The sequence below is a fragment of the Pongo abelii genome, chromosome 19, assembly GCF_028885655.2.
Source record: "Pongo abelii isolate AG06213 chromosome 19, NHGRI_mPonAbe1-v2.0_pri, whole genome shotgun sequence".
NCBI lineage: Eukaryota > Metazoa > Chordata > Mammalia > Primates > Hominidae > Pongo > Pongo abelii.
In genome coordinates, this window is record NC_072004.2 from 88,784,148 (window position 1) to 88,805,438 (window position 21,291).

At 51.4% G+C, this 21,291-nt stretch overlaps 1 protein-coding gene across 3 annotated transcripts in view; it reads right to left on the minus strand.

Moving 5' to 3' along the window:
* The window catches only part of SDK2 (sidekick cell adhesion molecule 2), a 314,110-nt gene that overhangs the window by 55,816 nt on the left and 237,003 nt on the right, over window positions 1-21,291 (minus strand). For all 3 annotated transcript variants that reach the window (XM_054535716.2, XM_054535717.2, XM_024235631.3), the window contains exons 19-29: window positions 12,379-12,574; window positions 12,092-12,190; window positions 11,395-11,586; window positions 9,540-9,661; window positions 8,695-8,804; window positions 8,410-8,560; window positions 5,515-5,752; window positions 4,569-4,684; window positions 3,726-3,915; window positions 1,605-1,703; window positions 452-646 (exon numbers count right to left, since the gene is read on the minus strand). In XM_054535716.2, coding sequence (XP_054391691.2) covers window positions 452-646; window positions 1,605-1,703; window positions 3,726-3,915; window positions 4,569-4,684; window positions 5,515-5,752; window positions 8,410-8,560; window positions 8,695-8,804; window positions 9,540-9,661; window positions 11,395-11,586; window positions 12,092-12,190; window positions 12,379-12,574 — 1,708 coding nt within the window. The remainder of the gene's footprint in view (window positions 1-451; window positions 647-1,604; window positions 1,704-3,725; window positions 3,916-4,568; window positions 4,685-5,514; window positions 5,753-8,409; window positions 8,561-8,694; window positions 8,805-9,539; window positions 9,662-11,394; window positions 11,587-12,091; window positions 12,191-12,378; window positions 12,575-21,291) is intronic.

Sequence of the window (21,291 nt, forward strand, 5' to 3'; positions counted from 1 at the left end):
TCTCCCGGGTTCAAGTGATTCTTGTGTCTCAGCTTCCTGAGTAGCTGGGGTTACAGGTGTGCACCACCACACCTGGCTAATTTTTGTATTTTTAGTAGAGATGGGGTTTTGCCATGTCAGCCAGGCTGGTCTCAAACTCCTGACCTCAAGTGATCCACCCACCTCGGCCTCCCAAAGTGCTGGGATTACAGGCGTGAGCCACTAAGCCTGGCCACAAACTTTCCCTTTAGAAGACCAGACCAGAGTAGGGTCCTTGGGCGTGAACTTGCAGCTCATCTCTGGGAGCCTATTAGACTCCTCGCTGACTTTGACTTCAGAGATTAGAGCCCACCTTCCATTCTCACCCAGGGCACTGCGGCTTATACCAGCCATTCACTAGGAGCAGCTCAGAGCACTGGCTGGCCCCCCCTCAGCTGCCCCCAGGCCTTCCCTGGCCCCCGTGGGCAGTCACCTCTTTTCTCGGTGGTCACCACCAAGGCCTCGGCAGCCTCTCCCCAGCCCTTGCGGGTCTGGGCCGTGATGCGGAACAGGTAGACAGACTCTGGCTTGAGGCCCGTGGCTGTGTACTGCCGGGCGCTGGGTGCCAGCACCTCCACAGTGGCGGTGTTGGCCGTGGTGGTGTTGAGCCGGTGTGTGATCTGGTAAGCTGTGGGAAGGAAGCACATGGCTATTATGGCAAGCAAGGCAAGCTGCCCCTAGTGCCCCGGGAAGGGTTGTTCCATCCAAAGCCACAGCTCTGTCTGCACGTGGCCACCTTGCCGTGGTCACTTTGGCTGTGGTCTGTCTGCCTGAGGTCTCTGGGTCACTCTCCAGTCTTCAGCTGCCACCTGGGGAGGGTGGACTGTGGGTGGCATGGAGGGGCACTCTATGCATAGTGCCTGTGACCACCGTAACAGCCCCAAGCGAAGAAACTGAGGCCCGGAGAGGCCAGACCACCTGCTGGTAAGTGACAGAGCTGGAATCCCAGCCCAGGTCTTTCTGGGCTAATGCACTTGCCGTTCCTGCCCCCATTCTGTCTTGGGGATGTGGCATTGCTCTAGGGAAGGTGGTGCGTGAGGTCAGGACTGAGATCCCTGGGACAGGTACAGGTAGTCCAAGCCCCCATTTTAAAGGTGAGGGCACTGAGGCCACAGAGGGGAGTAGACTTGCTCAAGTTCAAGCAGCTGCTGACCGGAACCCGGGGTGTGTGTGTTGGGGGAACCCTGAATGTGAGATGAAGCTTCCCATCTGTAGCCTCCCTCCTGTGTGCCTTGAGACTCTTTTCCAGCTGTGCTGAGCCTGCCAGCGTGCCCTCCCTTGGTCACGCTAAGGAACAGCCTCCAAGGTTTACCAGATGGCCGGCAGGCTGGGGGCCTGGGGACATTTGGGGACGCAAAGCCAACCCATGACTCTTAAGGGACTTGAACTCTGATCTTGCCCTCTGGAAGATAATCTTACACACTGGAACTTCTAGCAGGAGGACTAACACCCAGATCCCATTCTAGAGGGGATGTGGAGGCTCCCTGGACCCACTCTCCCTCTAGCCAGTAACGAAGTGGCCTCCTTTACAGCTCATGCCTCCTCCTTCTTCCTGCAGCCGGGGCACGGGAAGGGCAAAGGCTTACCAAGAATGATGCCATTGGGGGCAGCAGGGGGCTGCCAGATCAGCCGCACAGACGTGGTCCGCACCTCTGGGAACAGGATGCCCATGGGTGGTCCTGGGACTGGAGGGGGCAAAGGAGAGGAGGCCGACCCATGAGGCTGCCGCTCAGCTGGGGATGAGCCCAGTTCGGGCAGAGCAGCCTGGCAGGGTGGAGGGGGAAGGGGCCGCCCAGCTCAGTGAATTTCTGTTGAGTGCTGCCCTGTGCCTGACACTGTGTTAGGAGCCAGGGGCAAGAACATGGAACCAAGGGGGCTTTCTGCCCTCAAAATAGGCATCATTTGGCAGGGACCTGAGGCTCCAGCTTCCTCTGCTCATTGTCTGTATACATGGCCCAGAACCGGGCTGCCCTCAGAGCTGGGCGTGTGGGCCCTGGATGGATGTGTCTGTGCTTCAGAAGGTCCTGTTCTGACTTCCTTCCACCCATGGGGTGAAGTGGCCGTGGGGTAATGGGAAATGCCCCCGCCAGCCTGCACCACTCCTCTCTCTAGACCTTGCTCTGGAATCCTGGGACCCTGGAATTCCCTGCCCAGAGAGGCCTAAGCATGCTTCCAGACGCTGCATGGGCCTGGTCCCCACATCCATCCTCCTGAGGGTAGGCTATGCACCCCTGGCTCCAGGGAAGGCCAAGGGGTAGCTATATTGCAGATGTGGAGATGAAGATTGAATGGAGTGCTTCAAAGGACAGGGTGAGAAGAGAATGGGGCAGGGGGTGGGGGAGGGTAGCTGGGGAAGGGCACTCTTCCTGTGCTGCCGCATTCTAGCACAGAATGACAAGATGTCTATTTCCAAACTTTTTTTTTTTTTTTTTTTAATACCGAGTCTCGCTCTGTTGCCCAGGCTGGAGTGCAGTGGCGTGATCTCGGCTCACTGCAAGCTCTGCCTCCTGGGTTCAAGCAATTCTCCTGCCTCAGCCTCCCAGTAGCTGAGACTACAGGCGTGTGCCACCACACCCGGCTAATTTTTATATTTTTGTCAGAGACAGGGTTTTATCATGTTGGCCAGGCTGGTCTCGAACTCCTGACCTCAAGTGGTCTGTCTGCCTTGGCTGCCTAAAGTGCCAGGATTACGGGCGTAAGCCACCACGCCCAGCCTGAGATTTCTAAACTTGAACCTGGCCTTCCAGATCATTGTAAGGGTGTATCTGTCAAGGCAGGAGGATAGAACATATTTAATTTAACAGTTCATTAGCTTGATGAATAATATTAGCATATGCAAACATATGGTATTTGGGCTTCCTTCTGCACTCTGGTCCAGCTCCTGCAAATGTCTGTGGTGGGCAGTAGGTGGGGGCGTGTGCGGGGAGATAGGAGGGGGCAAGGGATGCATTGGTCAGCTTCTGATGGGGAGTTTTGCTACAGGGATGAATGCCTGCAGCCCACTGGTGACATTCTTTTGCAAACAGGACCAGGAAGTTCGTGTGTCCAGGAAACATACTTTCACTTTCACAGACCTTTACTCAAAGTGAACTTGCTCCAGTTGAAAAATAAAGTAAAACTGGCCGGGTGCAGTGGCTCACATCTGTAATTCCAGCATGTTGGGAGGCTGAGGTGGGTGGATTGCCTGAGGTCAGGAGTTCGAGACCAGCCTGGCCAACATGGTGAAACCCCAGCTCTACTAAAAATACAACAATTAGCTGGGTGTGGTGGCCAGCACCTGTAATCGCAGCTGCTCAGGAGGCTGAGGCAAGAGAATGGTTTGAACCTGGGAGGCGGAGGTTGTAGTGGGCCAAGATCATACCACTGCACTCCAGCCTAGGTGACAGAGTGATACTCTATCAAAAAAAATTAAGAAAAGTAAATTAAAACTGGTGCAAGTCCCTATTCCGTACACTTGTTTTGCAGAGAGACCAAGAGACTGAATCAGATGTCAAACTGCCTCCGCATTGTCCTCAGGGATAGACAGGCTGTAATTAGCATCCCCTGCAGTGGGGCTGGTAGCTCTGGATGACCCATCCCTACAGGAGACATCTGAGGCCATGGCTTCCCATGGGGCAGCGCCTGACCCCAGAAGGGCAAGGCCAGATGGGCAGGAGGAAGGGCGGCTCCTCCTAGCCTTCCCCAAGCTTGCTGGGATATGGACTCACCATCATCCAGCGTCCGCTCCAGGATGGGAGGGTGGCTGGGGCTGCCGTCCCCGATGCGTGTGAAGGCCAGCACCTGGACCTCATAGAGCACGTATTTGCCCAAGCCGGTGAGCTGGGCACTGCGAGACGAGTTGCCTTCCACCAGCCAGAATCGGGGCTGGGTGTCCAAGTCCTTCTCCTTATATATCACCTGGCAGGGCCCAGCACAGGGTGAGGGCCTCAGGGCTGCGTCTCACCCGTCTACACTTTTCCCCGAGTCTCATCCCCAGGAAGGGGGTAGGTAGACTTGGGCTCCTTGGAGTGACTTGGCCCCAAAGGTTGGGGGTAATTGCAAAGCTAGTGTACCCGGAAGGCTGGGGACACAAAGATGGACTCAGTCATAGAGTAAGAAGGCTCCATGAGAGGGCATGCAGGTGGGAAGACAGCCCTAGACAGGGGGTGTGACTTATGCAAGGTCACAGAGCTAGCAGCTGTGTGTCACACATCTCCCAACTTCCAGACCAGGGCTGGACCATGTGGCTGGGAACAGCTTTAAAAGGGATTCTAAAAGATAATGAAAAGCAAAACTGGGTCCAACAGAGCTGAGTGAGGCTGGCGGCATCCAGCGTGGCCTCCCCGGGAAAGATGGAGCAGCCCTAGGCCCTGGGTCCTCTCTGGGTGCTTCCCCACCCACAAGGGATGACTTGTGGTTGCCATGGTGACCATTGGCTAGGACGCCAGGCAGATCCCCTGTATCCACTCTAGGAGGCAGAGACCTAGAGGGTGATAAGGACAAGGCCCCTTGGATGGAGAGGCTGGAGGGGCCAGCGTAGGGACCCCACCTCCTGGGATCCTGGGACTCACCTTATAGCCCAGCACGAGCCCGTTGCGATCGGCCTCGGGGACCTCGCTCCAGCGCACCAGCATGCTGCTGGAGGTGGTTGCCAGTGCAGACACATTGGCGGGGCCGGAAGAGGGGACTGTGGGGGAAAGGGAGTGGAGAGAAGGCATTCAGGACCCAACGTTGACTGTGCAAGGGACATGGACCAGGACAGGGGGCCGGGGGAGGGGCCAGCTCGATGTTGCGTCTCTATGGAAGAAACGTGGCACACATGGTCCCCAAACTGCAAACGATCCCACCAAGATGGCCTTTGGTTTTGGAATGCTGCAGACACTGTTTCCGGTTTCAGATGAGCCTCCTCACAGGATTCTCTGCTCAGGTTAGGATTAGATGAGCTTGCATTTCCTGCTAGCACAGCAGAGAGGGCTGGCAGAGGGACCAGGGTGGCCCAGGAGAGCTGTCTGTCATTTAAAGGGTGCCAGGAAAAAGCCACAGAGCAGTGAACCACGTGTGGATGGATGAGAGTTGCCTGAATGCTGGGCTCACATTCTGTGGGTCACCCCTGGGCAGGCCCCCAGGAGCTTCCGGTAGTGATTCTGGAATGTTCTGAGAGCTAACCCTTTCCTCGACCCCTCCGCTGTGGTCTTTCAGGCACCACTGGGTTTTGGGGTTAAAGCTGAGGGCAGGGGAGTGGGCAGTATGAATGGTGGAGCCTACCTAGCTGTCCTCCAGAGGCAGGGACACCCCCGCCCCCCTTGGGAATATGGGAATAGCAGGCACAGTTGCAGAGAAGTGGCAGGTGCTGGGAAATGTGGCAACATCATTGTGACACTGAGCATAAGCAGAGGAAATGAGCTCAGGCTGTTTTTGAACAACACCTTCAACCTGGCATGCCCTTGGATGGCCCTGAGGGCATAGAGACCAAGGAGGGGACAGGCAGCAGGGTGGCTGGGTGTGAGGGGTCGGTACCTGACTCCCGGGTCCTGCCCACCACCGTCTGGCTCCAGGGCCCGCTCCCGATGGCGTTGAAGGCCTGGACCTGGACGCGGTACTCTGTCCACTCCTCCAGGTCCTCGATGGTGTACTCCCGCTCCACACGGTCCTGTACCACGTGGCTCAGCGTCTTGCCGTGCCCGTCCGACCGGCTGTACTTGATCTTATAGCCCACGGACTCAGGGTTCCCATTGTATTCCATCTCCGGGAGAGGCTGCAGCGGGGCAGGGGTGGCAAAGCTGCTATGAGCCAGGCCCCCCACTGTGCAGGGACGAACTGCCCTGCTACCCTCTCCTCCAGGGAGCCTTCAGGGCTATCCATCCCACTGTCACCCGGTCAGTGTCCACATGAGGCTCTCTCACTCGAGTGTGGCTTAGGTTGTGTGACTGTGTTTCTGATGGGCTCTTATCTTCCTGCAGGGAGGACAGAGAAGTGGCATCCTTTCTTTACTGTCCATGTGACAAATCTATTACCCTACCAAGGGAGTCAGGAGCCACAAAGGCTGTGTGTCTGACACACTGACAGCACCGCCACCTTTGGCTCTGCTGTCTCTGCTGCTTACCTCTGTCACTCAGGCTGCCAGCACACACTTAATTGCCTCCCACACCTGGTCTCAGCTCATGCCTGCCTTTGGAGGAGTGAGCATGGTAAGAGAGCAGGATGAGTGGGGCACCTGCCAGTCAGGAAGTCCTTCTGTCCAGCAAACCTCAGCCTCTCCTGCTGCATTTTCAGACTCCTTTTTCTTTTCTTTTTTTTTTTTTAAGACAGGGTCTGGCTCTGTCTCTCAGACTGGAGTCCCATGGTGCCAATCTCAGCTCACTGTAACCTCTACCTCCTGGGCTCAAGCGATCTCTTGCTGGGACTGTAGGCGTGTGCCACTGTGCCTGCTAAGTTTTGTAGAGACGAGGTTTCGCCATGTTGCTTAGGTTGGTCTCAAACTCCTCAGCTCAAGCCATCTGCTCGCCTCGGCCTCCCAAAGTGCTGGGATTACAAGCCACCACGCCCAACCAGCCTCCTCCTTCTTGTTTGAGTCTCACAGAAAAGAAGAGTCAGATTTCTTCGCTGGGCCTTAGGACTAGGCTGATGGGGCTGTGGTCACCAGCTTAAGGTTGTGTGGATGACCATGGGCAGTGCTGGTGAGAGTGGAGGTGTGCACACAGGGAGGGGATCCCAGGGCCCAGCCTCCACTACTCCGAAGGGCACAGAGCTGGGGTGGGGGCATCTCCAGCCCTCACCTCCCCCAGTTCTGCTTCCCCAGGGGCTCTGGAGGGCCCTTGGTCCACAGGCTCACCCCAGGCTGACCCACTTTACCCCACTCCTCACCTTCGGCCCCAACCTCCCCTGCTCACTACACGCTTCCTCCCTCCTGCAGACACTTAGTGAAGCCGACCAAAGACCATTAAGATAGCAATCGATGGTCTTGAGAGCCGGAGATGGGGCTTAAGCGCAAGTTCCCTTACCTGCTGAGGAAAGGTAATGGACCACACACCATTAAGCGTGGGCCTAAGAGGGGTCTAGGGCCCTGTGCCACATGACCCTTTCTATTCCCCTATGCAGTCCCTGCCCTCAGCATCGGGCTGTAACCTTTTAGTAGCTGCAAATCTTAAAGTGAGATTCAGGAAGGAAGCAGGGAGCCAGCCTGGGGTGGGGATGCCTGGGAGCAAAGGGGCAGGAGGTAGGTATGGTCACACTGTGCCCGGGGCACTGAGCTGGGCCGAGACAGCTCTGCAGCTCTGCTCAGGTGCCAGCCGCTCTGGGAAGGGAACTGCAATTAATAACTAATATTTATCGAGGACTGACGGTGCCAAGTGCTTTCACGGCCGTTAGCATCAAGCTATCCGCACACGGGAACGGCAATAACGACTTCACAGTGTGGTGTGTTTGCAAGTTGTGTTTTGCACAATGAGTGAGATCTTACATGGAAACAAAGGGTTTGTGTGATCAGATGGGCATGGGGAAGCAGGCTCAAGAGGGCTCCTGTTCTGCTAGTGTTCCTGGATTCTCTATGGAGCTGTGGTATGCGGTGCTGTTCCCACATTTATTTGTCTAAGAATTCTTGTTTGCTCCAAACGTCTCCTGGGATTGCTGCTCTGTGGGACACGTGCTGGGAAACGATGTTCCAGAGGGCCTGGTGGGGAGAAATGGCCTGTTCTCCAGAGGGTGAGACGGCAGTGTGCACAATGGTTAGGGCTGTGGACTTGCGGGTAAAGATTCCCTGGGTCGGGACCTCAGCCCCGCTGTTCATGAGAGCGTGTGGGAGGATACGGGAGGCCTTGGGCAAGTTATCTGACCTCTCTTCTGCCTCAGTTTCCTCATCTGCAAAATGGGGACCGGGATCACTCTGCTGTCACAGGCTCGTTGTCAGAACAGCGCCTGGTAGGAGAGGAAGCCTCGGCATGTTACTATCACTACCTCGTGCAGGATGGCCCAGGGTCATGACCCTCAACACACAGCCCGGATCTGGGGAATACTCTGAATGCCACAGTGGCACTTGAATCCCAGACCCGCCGCTTGGGAGCTGTGTGGCTGTGGGCAAGTTCTCAACCTCTCTGAGCCTCAGTTTTCTTAGCTGTGAATTGGGATGATCATGTATCCTTTGTAAGATTATTGGGAGAATCCAATGGGATGAAAAATTTAAAATGCTTGCCACTTGGTGATGCTCAGTAAATAGTATTTTTGAGCTCCTTCCTCTCATCGGCAGGCGGGGGGGGGCATTTGTTCATTTGGCTGAGATGTTGATTATCAGGCATCTCATCAGAAAAGAGAAAGAGAGGAGAAAGGAGCTGTAGGAATTCCGATGTGCACCTTCTAGGAGGCAATGACCAAGAAGCTCATGGAGAGGTCCCACCCCTGCCCTCAAGGGAGCCTTACCATCCAGCGCAGCCACAGGCTGGTCTCACTAGCCGTGCGCAGAGACACATTGGCTGGGGCCATGTCAGGGGGCGCCTGCAGGGTCTGGATCTTTCTAGAAGGCTGACTGGGGGGGCTGGTGCCCACGATGTTCACCTGGCGCATGCGGAAGCTGGGGTTGGGGAGAGATGAGCAAGACAGTAAGGGCAGCTCACCCAGCTCTCAACCCTGTCCTGGTCTGGTCCATGACCCCCACCCACCCCTAGCCCTGAGGCTGCTGCCTTCTCCCCAGGCCAGTCTCATTACCTGTAGTAGGTGAAGGGGTTGAGGTCAGGCACCTCCATGGAGCGGGCATCAGGCTCGTTGGAGAGCTGGTGGATCAGCAACCACTCCTCTCCCTCCCCAACAACGCCTACCTGGAAAAGGGCAGGACCTTAGGCCTGTCCAGCCTACAGGGCCCACACGGGGTGCTCTGAGCCCCAGTACAAGCCCTCCCATGGAAGAACTTGGTTCAGATCCCAGGGCTTATCTGGAGGGCACCATATGGGGCTACTATCTTTCCAGGCCCCTAAACGTGACTGTAAGTGTGACTCAACCCTCCTGCCTTAGAATCTCTTAGGATGCTTGTGATCAATATATTCCTGGATTCTGGAGTTAGAATGAGTTTAAATCTAACTCCACTACTTACAGAATCCCTCGAGTGCCGCCCGGGAATCTGTGCTTTTAACAAGCAGCCCAGGTGATTCTCCTAAACACCCCGGGGTACTTCCAGAAACCCAGGCTGCCCCTCAAACCAGCTAAATCAGTATCAGAGTTTTTGTGGGTGGGGCACAGGTGTTGGCACTTCTGAACGCTCCCCTGATGATTCCAGGGTACAGCCAAGGCGGATATTTTTATATTCCAGCAACTGGGTATTTTTCTAGGCACCCCCCGACCTAGAGGGGACTGTAGTGTGTGTGTTTTTCCATGTACACGGGTGAGAGGCGGGGGAGTTGGAGACAACATTGGCAAGTGTGAGCATTTGAAGTATAATGGGCCATTGAGAGTTGCACATGAAAATTCACACAGGCTGAAATACACATAAGATTTTGCACTCAAGAGCACGGGGTGCCCTGGCGGGGGCTGCTGCCCAGGCCCCAGGCCTGCCCTACCTGGGCTTCCACCAGCCAGCGGGAGATGGAGGTTTTCCCATCGTAGCCTGGCCGGAACTGCAAGGTCACGGAGCGGGGGCCGATGTTGGAAATGCCCAGGTTGGTGGGGGGCCCTGGGAGTTCTGGAAAAGGAGAACAGGGTGGGGAAGGAGATCTGGCAAGAATGGCCCCCCATGTTGAACGGGACTCTTGGGCATGGAGGGGGCTGTATGTCACGCTTTTCCTGGAAATGTCTGAGGAGAAGCACAGCCACGGCTCCAATGCACCCACAGTCTTTGTTCCTGTGTCTTACGGAGAACCATGTTCATGCCCGGAGGCTGAGACAGATTTGGGGGTCAAAAGGGATCTCCTAGGGTTGAGAGGAGGCTCTCAGGGCCAGGAAACAGGGGCCGGGATGCCTTCTTCTTCCTGACAGTTCTGGATGTGAGTGAGGTGCTCATAAGGAAGCTGAAAGCTGCATTAAAACCAAGCTGTGCTGAGAAAGAAACCAAACGGGACCAATCCTCCCTTCCATCCGCACAGACCCCTGCACACCTCCTACACCTAATTACAGCTCAGGAAGGTGAGAGGATGGGTTGGAGACAGGGGGAAGCTTATTTTCTGGCCAGCAATCCTGGGGCTCTTGGAGCTCAGGAAGAACAGAAAGAGCACAGATTCTGGAGTCAGAATGAGTTTAAATCTAACTCCACTACTTATAGGCTGTGTGTCTTTGCACAAGTTACCCACCTCTCTGTGCCTCCATGTCCTCCTTGGTAATGAAGATGATAATAACAACACCTCCCTCAGGGTTGTTGTGAGGATTAAATGAGTCGATGTGTGCAAAGCTCCTAGCACCATGCCCTGTGAACACTACATACGTATTTGCCAGCATGGCTGAAATTATCACTGGGGGTTGGCTGAGGCTCAGGCAGCCCAGCCATCTATACGCAGCAGGTGGAGGGATGCTGGCAGGTCAAACAAGCACTGCCTGACTGATCTGGATGGGACCACATGGTTATCTGGTCCAACTTCCCATATATACAGATGGGGAAACTGAGGCACAGAGGGGACATGGAACTTGCTCAAGGTTGTAGGGCTTGGCAGAAGCAGAGCTGAGAGTAGACCTCGGCTTGCTCTCTGCGCTGGGCCTAGGAGTAGCCCCACCATGCTCTGCCACCTCCCAACCAACCCTTCCACACGCCAGAATCCAAGGCGGACCCTCTGGGTGACAGTGGGAAATTTTCCCCTGAATCACAGATACCATTGCCTGGTGTGGAATCTGGTGAGAAATGGGTGAAGGGAGGGACTGGTGGGGAAATGAGACAAGGCAGGGGGCCTCTGCTTTTCTGAGAGCTGTGGGAGGACGCAGCAGGGGGCCAGGGGAGCCCCTGTCCAGAGACCTGGGATCCCAGGGATTCCGCCTGCTCTGAGAGGACCCAGACCCACACAGCATAAGGGAAGGGGAGAGCCTGTGGGAAGAACGCTGGTATTCCTGAAAGACGAGGGGCCTCTTTTTATTTTTATTTTTGAGACGCGATCTGGCCCTGTCACCCAGACTGGAGTGCAGTGGTGTGATCTCGGCTCACTGCAACCTCTACCTCCTGGGTTCAAGCGATCTTCCATCCTCAGCCTCCCAACTAACTGGGATCACAAGCATGCACCACCACACCTGGCTAATTTTTGTATTTTTAGTAGGGTTTCACCATGTTGGCCAGGCTGGTCTCAAACTCCTGACCTCAAGTGATACGCCTGCCTCAGCCTCCCAAGGTGCTGGGACTACAGGCATGAGCCACCACGCCCGGCCGACAAGGGGCCTCTTGAATGGGATGCTGCTCAGGAGAACTCAAAGAGTCCTGCCTTGAGAGTGGGCACTTACCTGGCGGCACCCCAGAGGAGATGGTGGAGGCGGACACTTGGCCCTGGCCCTTCGAGGTCATGGCGGCCACCTCGATGGTGTAGGTGGTGAGCGCGGTGAGGCCCGTGACACGGTACTCTAGGGTCACGTTGGGCAGGTAGTGGGTCACACGGGTGTTGGTTCGATTGTACTCCTCCCAGGAGATCCGGTAACCTGGGGAGAGCCGCCATGTTGCCATGAGCTTGGCTGTGATCACAAGTTGGCCTGACCCACTACTCCACCTCTCACTTCTCCACTAGGCTGGCAATTAGATCCACATTGGGAGCAATGGGGCCAAGGGAGGTGGGAGCTGTTGGCATCATGCCCTGGGTCTCAGGTGTCACCTCAGTGGGATGCCAGCACTTCAGGGAATTGCAGGGGACATAGTGACTCATCATGGCAGCCATTGAGATCTGTGGCAGAAGGTGTGGGGCTGCAGACTCTGGGATGTGTTATGAAGTGGAGGTGCCAAGAGCCTCCTGTGAGTGGTTTCTAAGAAAGCATGGGTTGGCTTCAAGAGTTTGGGCGAAAAGTAGCTCAAAGGCAGGGGATGGACCAGCTCTGACCTTTCCCAGCCCTGTCCTGCCCTCTCCCAGCCCTGTCCTGCCCTCTCCCAGCCCTGTCCTGCCCTCTCCCAGCCCTGTCCTGCCCTCTGGTTCAGAAACACTGCAGTACCTACCTGTGAGGATGCCATTTTTCTCTCCCGGCTCTTGCCAGCTGACCTTCAGCGATGTGTCCAGGATCTCACTGAAGCTCAGGTGTCCCACGGGCCCAGGCACTGCACCCCAAAAGGAACCCCCACCCCCCAAGGCCAGTTAGAGCCAGAGAGAGACCACCATCTGTGAGACAGCCTGTGGTAATCTGGGGGTACCTCAGCCTGGGAGACAAGCCCGGGCCACCCTTCTGCCTGGGGTGCCCAGCCTGGCCTTGGGTGGGGCAGAAAGAGCAGGGCTGGGGGGTGCCTACCATCCTCATGGGTGCGCACCAGCTGCGGGGTGCTGCGTGGCCCATCCCCGGGGGTGGTGAAACACAGCACTGAGGTGAAGTACTCGGTGAACTTCTTCAGGCCAGACACGAAGCCCACGTGGATGCTGTCTTGAAAGTTAGGCCGGGCGGTCACCATGGTAACCTCCTCTTCCTGCTCCGGCTCCCAGGCGATCAGCTGCGGAGAGGCGAGCAAGTCACACAGGGCAGCAGGAAGTTTCCAGAGGAGGCCAAGCCCTCTCCCACAGGCTGGGCCAATCAACAGATGGTGTCCCGGGACCGGAGTCCCTGCGGTGCCTCCTCCGAGGCAAGGAACAGGCAGTGCAGGGAACCTGCAGGGTACTGGGGTTCACTTTGGGGCGCTTCTCCACTTCTTGAGCCACTGACTTTATGCAAAGCACCGTGCTGGGTGCTTCCCAGGAGTCGCCTCTCACTCAATTCTCACAGAGACCCAGGAGGGAGGCATTTCACCAGGAACAGCTGCATAATTTGCAGGCTCAGTGCAAAATGAAAAATTTGCCCCTTGTTCAAAAACGACTAAGAATTTTAAGATGATAGCAGCAGAGCATTTAACTAAGTGTGAGGTCTTTCCAAACATGGGGCCCTGGACGACTACACAGGTGGCACACCCATGAAGCCGGCCCTGTATTCCTTTTTTGAGATGGGGTCTCACTACGCTGTGCAGGCTGGAGTACAGTGGCATGATCACAGCTCAATGCAGCCTCAACCTCCTGGGCTAAAGCAGTCCTCCCACCTCAGCCTCCTAAAGTGCTGGGATTATAGGCGTGAGCCACTATGCTCGGCCCAGCCCTGTATTTTATTTTATTATTTATTTATTTATTTATTTGAGACAGAGTCTTACTTTGTTGCCCAGGCTGGAGTACAGTGGCAAGATCTAGGCTCACTGCAACCTCTGCCTCCCGGGTTCAAGTGATTCTCCTGTCTTAGCCTCACGAGTAGATGGGATTACAGACATGCACCACGATGCCCGGCTAATTTTTGTATTTTTAGTAGAGATGGGGTTTCACCATGTTGGCCAGGCTGGTCTCGAACTCCTGACCTCAAGTGATCCTCCCGCCTCGGCCTCCCAAAGTGCTGGGATTATGGGCGTGAGCCACTGTGCCCAGCCCAACCCTGTATTTTACAGATAAGGAAACTGAGGCTCAAAGAGGCTCACACAGGTAGGGGGAAGCTGGTTCTGGGATTCTAAGCCTGAGCTCCTACCTCTTGCCTCATGTGAACTGGGGCAGCTTCGTCTTTGGAATTCTCCAAGGGTTACTTCCTACAGAGCTGGGAACTTCAGTTTGTGGGTAACTATTATCCTCTTACACTCCTTCTAAGTTGGGATTTCCATCTTAAATATCAAGTAGAGGTGGGGCATCGGCAAGAAAGTCCCATCTGGAAATCCCTCAAGTTCTCGCTGATCTCCCCTCTGCAGATCGCACCTGGCCCCCGCCCCCTCCCGCCTGTCTCGCCTCCTGCTCTCACCTCACGCTCCTGCTTCTGGGCCCTTCATCTGTCTCCAATAATGACAGCTGGTTTCAGAGATTTCCTCATTTATTTGAAGTTGATTAAATAGCAATTAATGGTGAAAAGCAACACTTGATGAGTTTTAATAAGCACGGGTATTTATAGATATAAAACAATACCACGCCAATGTCTCCCGGTTAACTCATGCCTATAACAATGCTTAATCGTCTCCTTTTCATGGCTGTGTATTTATAAAGGATGTTTTGAAATTTAATTGGTATTGTGAAAAGATAGCCTATAGCAAGTTAATTAGACACTAATTAGACCCTCAAAATACTAAACAGAAATACTAAGTGGCATTTAATAAGTATGTTAAATATCCTCCGTATTTCGATTATCTTGTTTCATAGCAATTATGTTGCCGAACTTCTTTGGAGTAGATTAAGAAACAAGTTTAATGTTTTAATTTAATTTAATTAATGTAAATTCAAATTAATTATGCTGTTAGAATTAATTGTGTGGTGTGTTCCCCAGCAAGTATAAAATCTGGGTAAATATTATTTTATTGGGCTTAGGCCAATTATAAGTTCTACCATTTTTTTTTTAAATAAAGGAAAAAGGGTATCTTTACAGGTGCCTTAAAACAATATCACTGGGCCTTACCCACAAAAATGACCCAGAGGAAGTGCACAGGGTAATGGCAGTGTGGTTTGTGGAGTCACGCTGTTGACTTCATTATCCTACAGCTTGACGCCTGGATCCAAGATGGCAGCAGAGACATGGGTTCCTATGGCTGTTTCAAAATATTTACTCTGGGATGTGAGCCGCTTGTCCTTCTCCAGCTGCACGTGAAGAGGAGGAGGCTTGGGGATACGAGGCCTCCTTGCCTCAGGTCCAGGGAGAGAGACAGTAAAATTGCCTTTTGTGTCCTTCATTGCCCTAAAGGGGTTGGGCTCTGGGCAGCCGTGGGATGGAACTTTAGTGCTCGGCTGAACACACAACAGGGCTTCCACCTGTTGAACTCTTACTATGTGCCTGGCCTTATTTAATCATCACAATGAGGAGCAGATGGAAATCATTGTCCTATGCTGTTACAGAAAAGGAAACTGAGGTTCAGGAAGGTTAAGGAGCTTGCACATGGACCTACTAAGAGCTGGCTCAATTTGTGGACCCTGAGACCTTTCACGATGACCTCTGTCTCTCAGAGGTACACAGAGCTGCTGAGATGAGTGTTCTTTAGGATGTCTCTGTGCCTTCTCCTTGTTAGTCAGTTTCAGTGTTGATTTACGATACTAGGTCCTTAGTCTCAGGTTCTAAGTAGACGGGGCTCCCCTGAGAAGGCTTGGGTGTGTTCTGGGGAACGAGCATTAGACCTGGGTTCCTGGGATATGAAATTCCCCCTTAGACAGCAGAGGCCCAGGGAGGCAAGCCTTGTAACTGAGCAGCGGTGCTGCTGATGGAGGGTGTTGGGGGAGGGCAGCCTTGCAGCTGGCACTCTTGAACCTGAACCCAGCTCTGTCACTTACTGTGGGACTCACGGAAAGTCACTTGACCACTCTGAGCCTCAGGCTATTCTAGGGGACAGAAACAGCTGCCTTGCTGGGTTTCAGGGAGGAGCAGGTGAAATGTCTCCTGTCCCTGGTGGAGGCAGTACTCTACAGGGTTGAGGGTGTAGGATGGTGTATATGGCATCTAGTTACTAAAGTTAGAAAATAAAAGTTAGGCTGGGCGTGGTGGCTCACGCCTGTAATCCCAGCACTTGGGGAGGCCGAGGCGGTTGGATTACCTGAGGTCAGGAGTTTGAGACCAGCCTGGCCAACATGGTGAAACCCTGTCTCTACTAATAATACAAAAATTAGCTGGGGGTGGTGGCGCATGCCTGTAATCCCAGCTACTTGGGAGGCTGAAGCAGGAGAATTGCTTGAACCTGGGAGGTGGATGTTGCAGTAAGCCGAGATGGCGCCACTGCACTCCAGCCTGGGCAACAGAGCGAGACTCTGCCTCAAAAAAAAAAAAAAAAAAAAAAAGAAAGAAAGCAGGAGAAATCCTCTCTCTCTCTGTCTCTCTCCCTCTATCTCTTTGCACATGCACAGACTCCCAGAAAACAACTTGGAAGGAGATGTAAGAAACCAACAACAGTGGCCACCTGGAGTGAGGAGAGTTTTGGAGTTGGGCACAGGACAACCAGGCAGTTGGGAGACTGGGGTGGGATGGAGGCCTTCCACTATATGTTTACTATTTTTTACTTTTTTTGGTTTTTTGAATCACATATTTTAGGTTTAAAAATTAGAAGATCAAAAAATAAATTGAATGAGGGGTATTTGACAATCGTAGCAAAATTATTTACACATTTTCCCTTTGACTCAACAATCTCATTTCTAGGAATCTAGTCCAAAGTTATACTGTGAAAACAAAGAGGTCGAGTGCAGTGGCTCATGCCTATAATCCCAGCACTTTGGGAGCCCGAGGTGGGTGGTCACCTGAGGTCAGGAGTTTGAGGCCAGCCTGGCCAACATGGTGAAACCCTGTCTCTACTAAAAATACAAAAAATTAGCCAGGCGTGGTGGCGGGTGCCTATAATCCTAGCTACTTGGGAGGCTGAGGCAGGAGAATTGCTTGAACCTGGAGGTGGAGGTTGCAGTGAGCCGAGATCACGCTACTGTACTCCAGCCTGGGCAACGAGAGCGAAACTCCATCTCAGAAAAAAAAAAAAAAAGATATATGCACAAAACCATTCACCACAGAAAGGGCAGTTATAGTAAGACTAGAAACAACCAAAATGTCATCACCTGGGGGCTGCTTGATTAAACTATGGGAGATCCATATGATAGCAGAGGATACAGGTATCAAAAGGAACAAGGGATGTCTCTCTATGCTTTTATGGAGTGACCTCCAAAATATATTCTAAATAATGATAATAATATAGGGACTGGGCACAGTGGCTCACGCCTGTAATCCTAGCACTTTGGGAGGCCAACGTGGGCGAATCACGAGGTCAGGAGTTCGAGACCAGCCTGGCTAACATGTGAAACCCCGTCTCTACTAAAAATACAAAAATTAAACGCGCGTGGTGGCGGGCGCCTGTAATCCCAGCTACTCTGGAGGCCGAGGCAGAAGAATTGCTCGAAACTGGAAGTCAGAGGTTGCAGCTAGCCAAGATTGTGACATTGCACTCCAGCCTGGGCAAAAGAACAAAACTCCGTCTCAAAAAAAAAAAAAAAAATATATATATATATATATATATATATATATATATATATATAAAGATCGAGAATGTGGAAAGTACATTGTCACTTATCTGAGAAGGAGAGGATACACATTTATGTATGCATGTACAGCAAATCCTTGGTATGCAGGTGGCATTAGTTCCAGGACCCCCCGCAGATACCAAAACCCACAGCTGCTCAAGTCCCTGATATAAAAAGGTATAGTATTTGCATGTAACCTACATACCTCCTCTTATATACCTTAAATCACCTTTAGATTATTGTAATACCTAACACAATATAAATGCTATGTAATAGTTGTTATACTGTATTGTTTGGGGGAATAATGACAAAAAAGTCTGTACATGTTTAGTATAGATGCAATTTTTTCTGAATATTTTCAGAACCATATGAGATTGGCTGAATCCACAGATGTGGAATCCATGGCTAAGAAGGGCCTACTATACTCTTGTTTGGTTTTTTTTTTGAGATGGAGTCTCGTTCTGTTGCCCAGGCTAGGGTGCAGTGGTGAGATCTCAGCTCACTGCAATCTCTGCCTCCCCAGTTCAAACGATTCTCCTGCCTCAGCCTCCTGAATAGCTGGGATTGCAGGTACCTGCCATCACGCCCAGCTAATTTTTTTTTTTGTATTTTCAATGGAGATGGGATTTCACTATGTTGAACATTTCACTATGTTGGGCATGGTGGTCTGGAACTCCTGATCTCAAATGATCTGCTCACCTCGGCTTCCCAAAGTGCTGGAATTACAGGCGTGAGCCACCGCGCCTGGCCTGTACTTGTTTATATTAAAAAAAGGAAGAAAAAACCAAACCAAGAAAACAGAAAGCAATCAGACCTATAGGGGAGTGAGAGGATAAGGATTGCAGCTGATTTTCTCTGAATTTGCTTTGTAGATTTGACTTTATTATGTAAATATTCAACGTAATTATAGAACAAAATTAAATTAAAAAATCAATCCCTAAAAATCAAAACCACAATGAAGCAAATGAACTAATAGAGTATTGAGCTGTGGCAAAATTACAGAGAGAAATGACTTCAAAAGACTTAGCAGTGCAGTGCGAAGTCCATCCCTAGAGGGATATACCTCAGGAACAAGAAGAACGGCAATAATCGGAAACTACGTTCAGTAATCATAGTGTGGATATGACTATTCTGAAACTGTTGTGTGTGTTTGTGGGGGATAACGTGGGTGGGTAAAATGCTGGTGTTGTAGGAACTGGATTTTCAGTACGGACAAAAGACCAATGAGATTATTAAAGTCTGTAATCATGAAATGGAATTGAAAGTGTGAGTATCTATAGTATCTCAAAAAATAAAGTGTTGTTTAGCTAGCCATTAACAGGGCCTGGAAACAACAACCATTTCTGGAATAAATGCAATGCAAGTGCTGAAACTGTGGTATCTAACTATCATTTCTCACTGAAAGCAACAACAGCCCCTTAACGAAATGGCCGATGCCTGGCACAGTGAGGGGAATGTATATATAATAGTCTGGAACATCTTGTCATACCAAATCGCAAGGAAGCTATCAGAGACTACTGGGGCCATGTCAAGAAGGCTCACCATCAAGTCAAAGAGGCCAATGATGGGTCCATTTGTACCACTGAATTGGCAGCGCCCAGTACCATTCAAGAAGCATAATAATGGTAATGGATTGAAACATGTCAGATTTGTAAAAGAAAAAAAATCCTTAGTTATCTAATAATACTACCAAACCCAAAACAAAACAGAAAGATGTCCCCCTCCAACCCAAGCTCATCTGTTACCTGATAAGACAATAAGGAATCAATTTGTTCTTTATTTTTTCTGTTTTTTAGAAATAGAGAAGGCGGGGGGGAGTCTCACTATATTGCCTAGGCTGGTCTTGAACTCCTGGCCTCAAGCAAGCCTCTGCCTCAGCCTCCTAAAGTGTTGGGATTACAGGTGTGATACACCATGCCCGGCCAGAACCAATTCATTATACGAAAAATTGGTAAGTAAGGGAAAAGAATTGAACGCTTACCCTGCTTTTCCTAGATAAACTGAAACTTCAGGTAACCAAAAAGTCAATAAAGGGAAAATTCTTGTTTTTGAAAGCATTTCAGCTACTAAGAAGAAATGGTAATATTTGCCTATCCCCATATTATAACCCTTATTGAAATGATTGCTCATAGATGACTGTCAGTGGCTGACTTCACGGTAAGAGAGATAGCTGGACTTTGTGCCTTCTGATCGAAATACATAACACCGTCTACGAAGTAAAACATTTCTTTTCTTTTCTTTTTTTTTGAGACAGAGTCTCGCTCTGTCGCCCAGGCTGGAGTACAATGGTGTGATCTCTGCTCACTGCAACCCCTGCCTCCCAGGTTCAAGCAATTCTTCTGCCTCAGCCTCCCGAGTAGCTGAGATTACAGGCATGTACCACTACACCTGGCTAATTTTTTTTTTTTTTTTTTTGAGATGGAGTCTCGTTCTGTCACCCAGGCTGGAGTGCAGTGGTGCGATCTCAGCTCACTGCAACCTCTGCCTCCTGGGTTCACGCCATTCTCCTGCCTCAGCCTCCCGAGTACCTGGGACTACAGGTGCCCGCCACTGCGCCTGGCTAATTTTTTAAATATTTTTAGTAGAGACGGGGTTTCACCGTGTTAGCCAGGATGGTCTCGATTTCCTGACCTCGTGATCCACCTGCCTTGGCCTCCCAAAGTGTTGGGATTACAGGCGTGAGCCACCGCGCCCAGAAGTAAAATATTTCGAATAACAAAAAATCAAACCTGAATCAGATCAGCCTCTAGCTTTAAGTTCCAATTCACTGTAGTGTTTGAAGGAATGCACTGAATGACCCCACAGGGATGCAATCAGCGAAATCCAGACTGTGGAAAATTCTGTTGGACAAATGACTAAGTTTCTTCCCAAATAAATTACAAGAAAGAGAAAGGGAGAGAGAAAGAGAGAGAGAGAAAGAATCTATAGATCAACTGAGACCTAAAAAAAACCCCTCAACTGACGGCAATTGTGTGAACTTCATTTAGATCCTGAAGCAAATAAAACCACAAGTAACAAATTATGCAGCAATCAAGAGAATTTGAAGGCTGACTGGATATCTGATGATATTACAGGGCCTGCTGATATTTTTAGCCATCATAATGATAATGCGGTTACTGTGGTTTTATTTTAAATAGAGATCTCATCTATACTATTTCTTTCCAGAAACATTCATGGATGAACTGATACAATGCCTGGGATTTGCTTCAAAATGTTCCAGGGGAGAGGCAGAGGGTTGGGGCAGAGATGGAACATACCTGGCTGGGAGTTGGGCATTGTTAAAGCTGGGAATGGAGATACAGGTGTTCACTGCAGTCTTTCCTCTACTTGGGTGGATGTTCGAAAATTTTCACAATTAAAAGGGGGCGGCCGGGTGCGGTGGCTCACGCCTATAATGCCAGCACTTTGGGAGGCCAAGGCGGGTGGATCATTTGAGGTCAGGAGTTTGAGACCAGCCTGGTCAACGTGGTGAAACCCCATGTCTACTAAAAATACAAAAATTAGCCGGGCATGGTGGCATATGCCTGTAGTTCCAGCTACTCGGGAGGCTGAGGTAGGAGAATCACTTGAGCCCAGGAGGCAGAGGTTGCAGTGAGCCGAGATCCAACCTGGGTAACAGAGCAAGACTCTGTCTTAAAAAAAAAAAAATTAGCTGAGCATGGTGGCACATGCCCCTGTAATTCCAGCTACTTGGGAGGCTGAGGCACAAGAATCGCTTGAACCAGAGAGGCAGAGGTTGCGGTGAGCTGAGATTGCGCCATTGCATTCCAGCCTGGGCAATAAGAGCGAAACTCCATCTCAGAAAAAAGGAAGAAAGAAAAAAAAAAAACACAAAAGGGGAAAAATGCTCATTCTCATTGGAGGTATACAAGGGACAAACACTGCTTTTTTCTCCTTGTGATATGCTGAAGGCTAAAGAAGCAGAGGAAAAAAATCTCTGCTTTTATTCATTGGTATTGAAAATGTTATCTACAATTAAAAATAATACATTCTCTCCCTCTGTGTCTGTCTGTCTCTGTCTCTCTCTCTCTTTCTTTTTTTGAGACAGGGTCTCGCTCTGTCACTTGGGCTGGAGTGCAGTGACGTGATTTCAGCTCACTGCAGCCTTGAATCCTGGTCGCAAACAGTCCTCCCGTCTTAGCGTCCTGAGTAGCTGTGACCAAAGGCACTCAACACC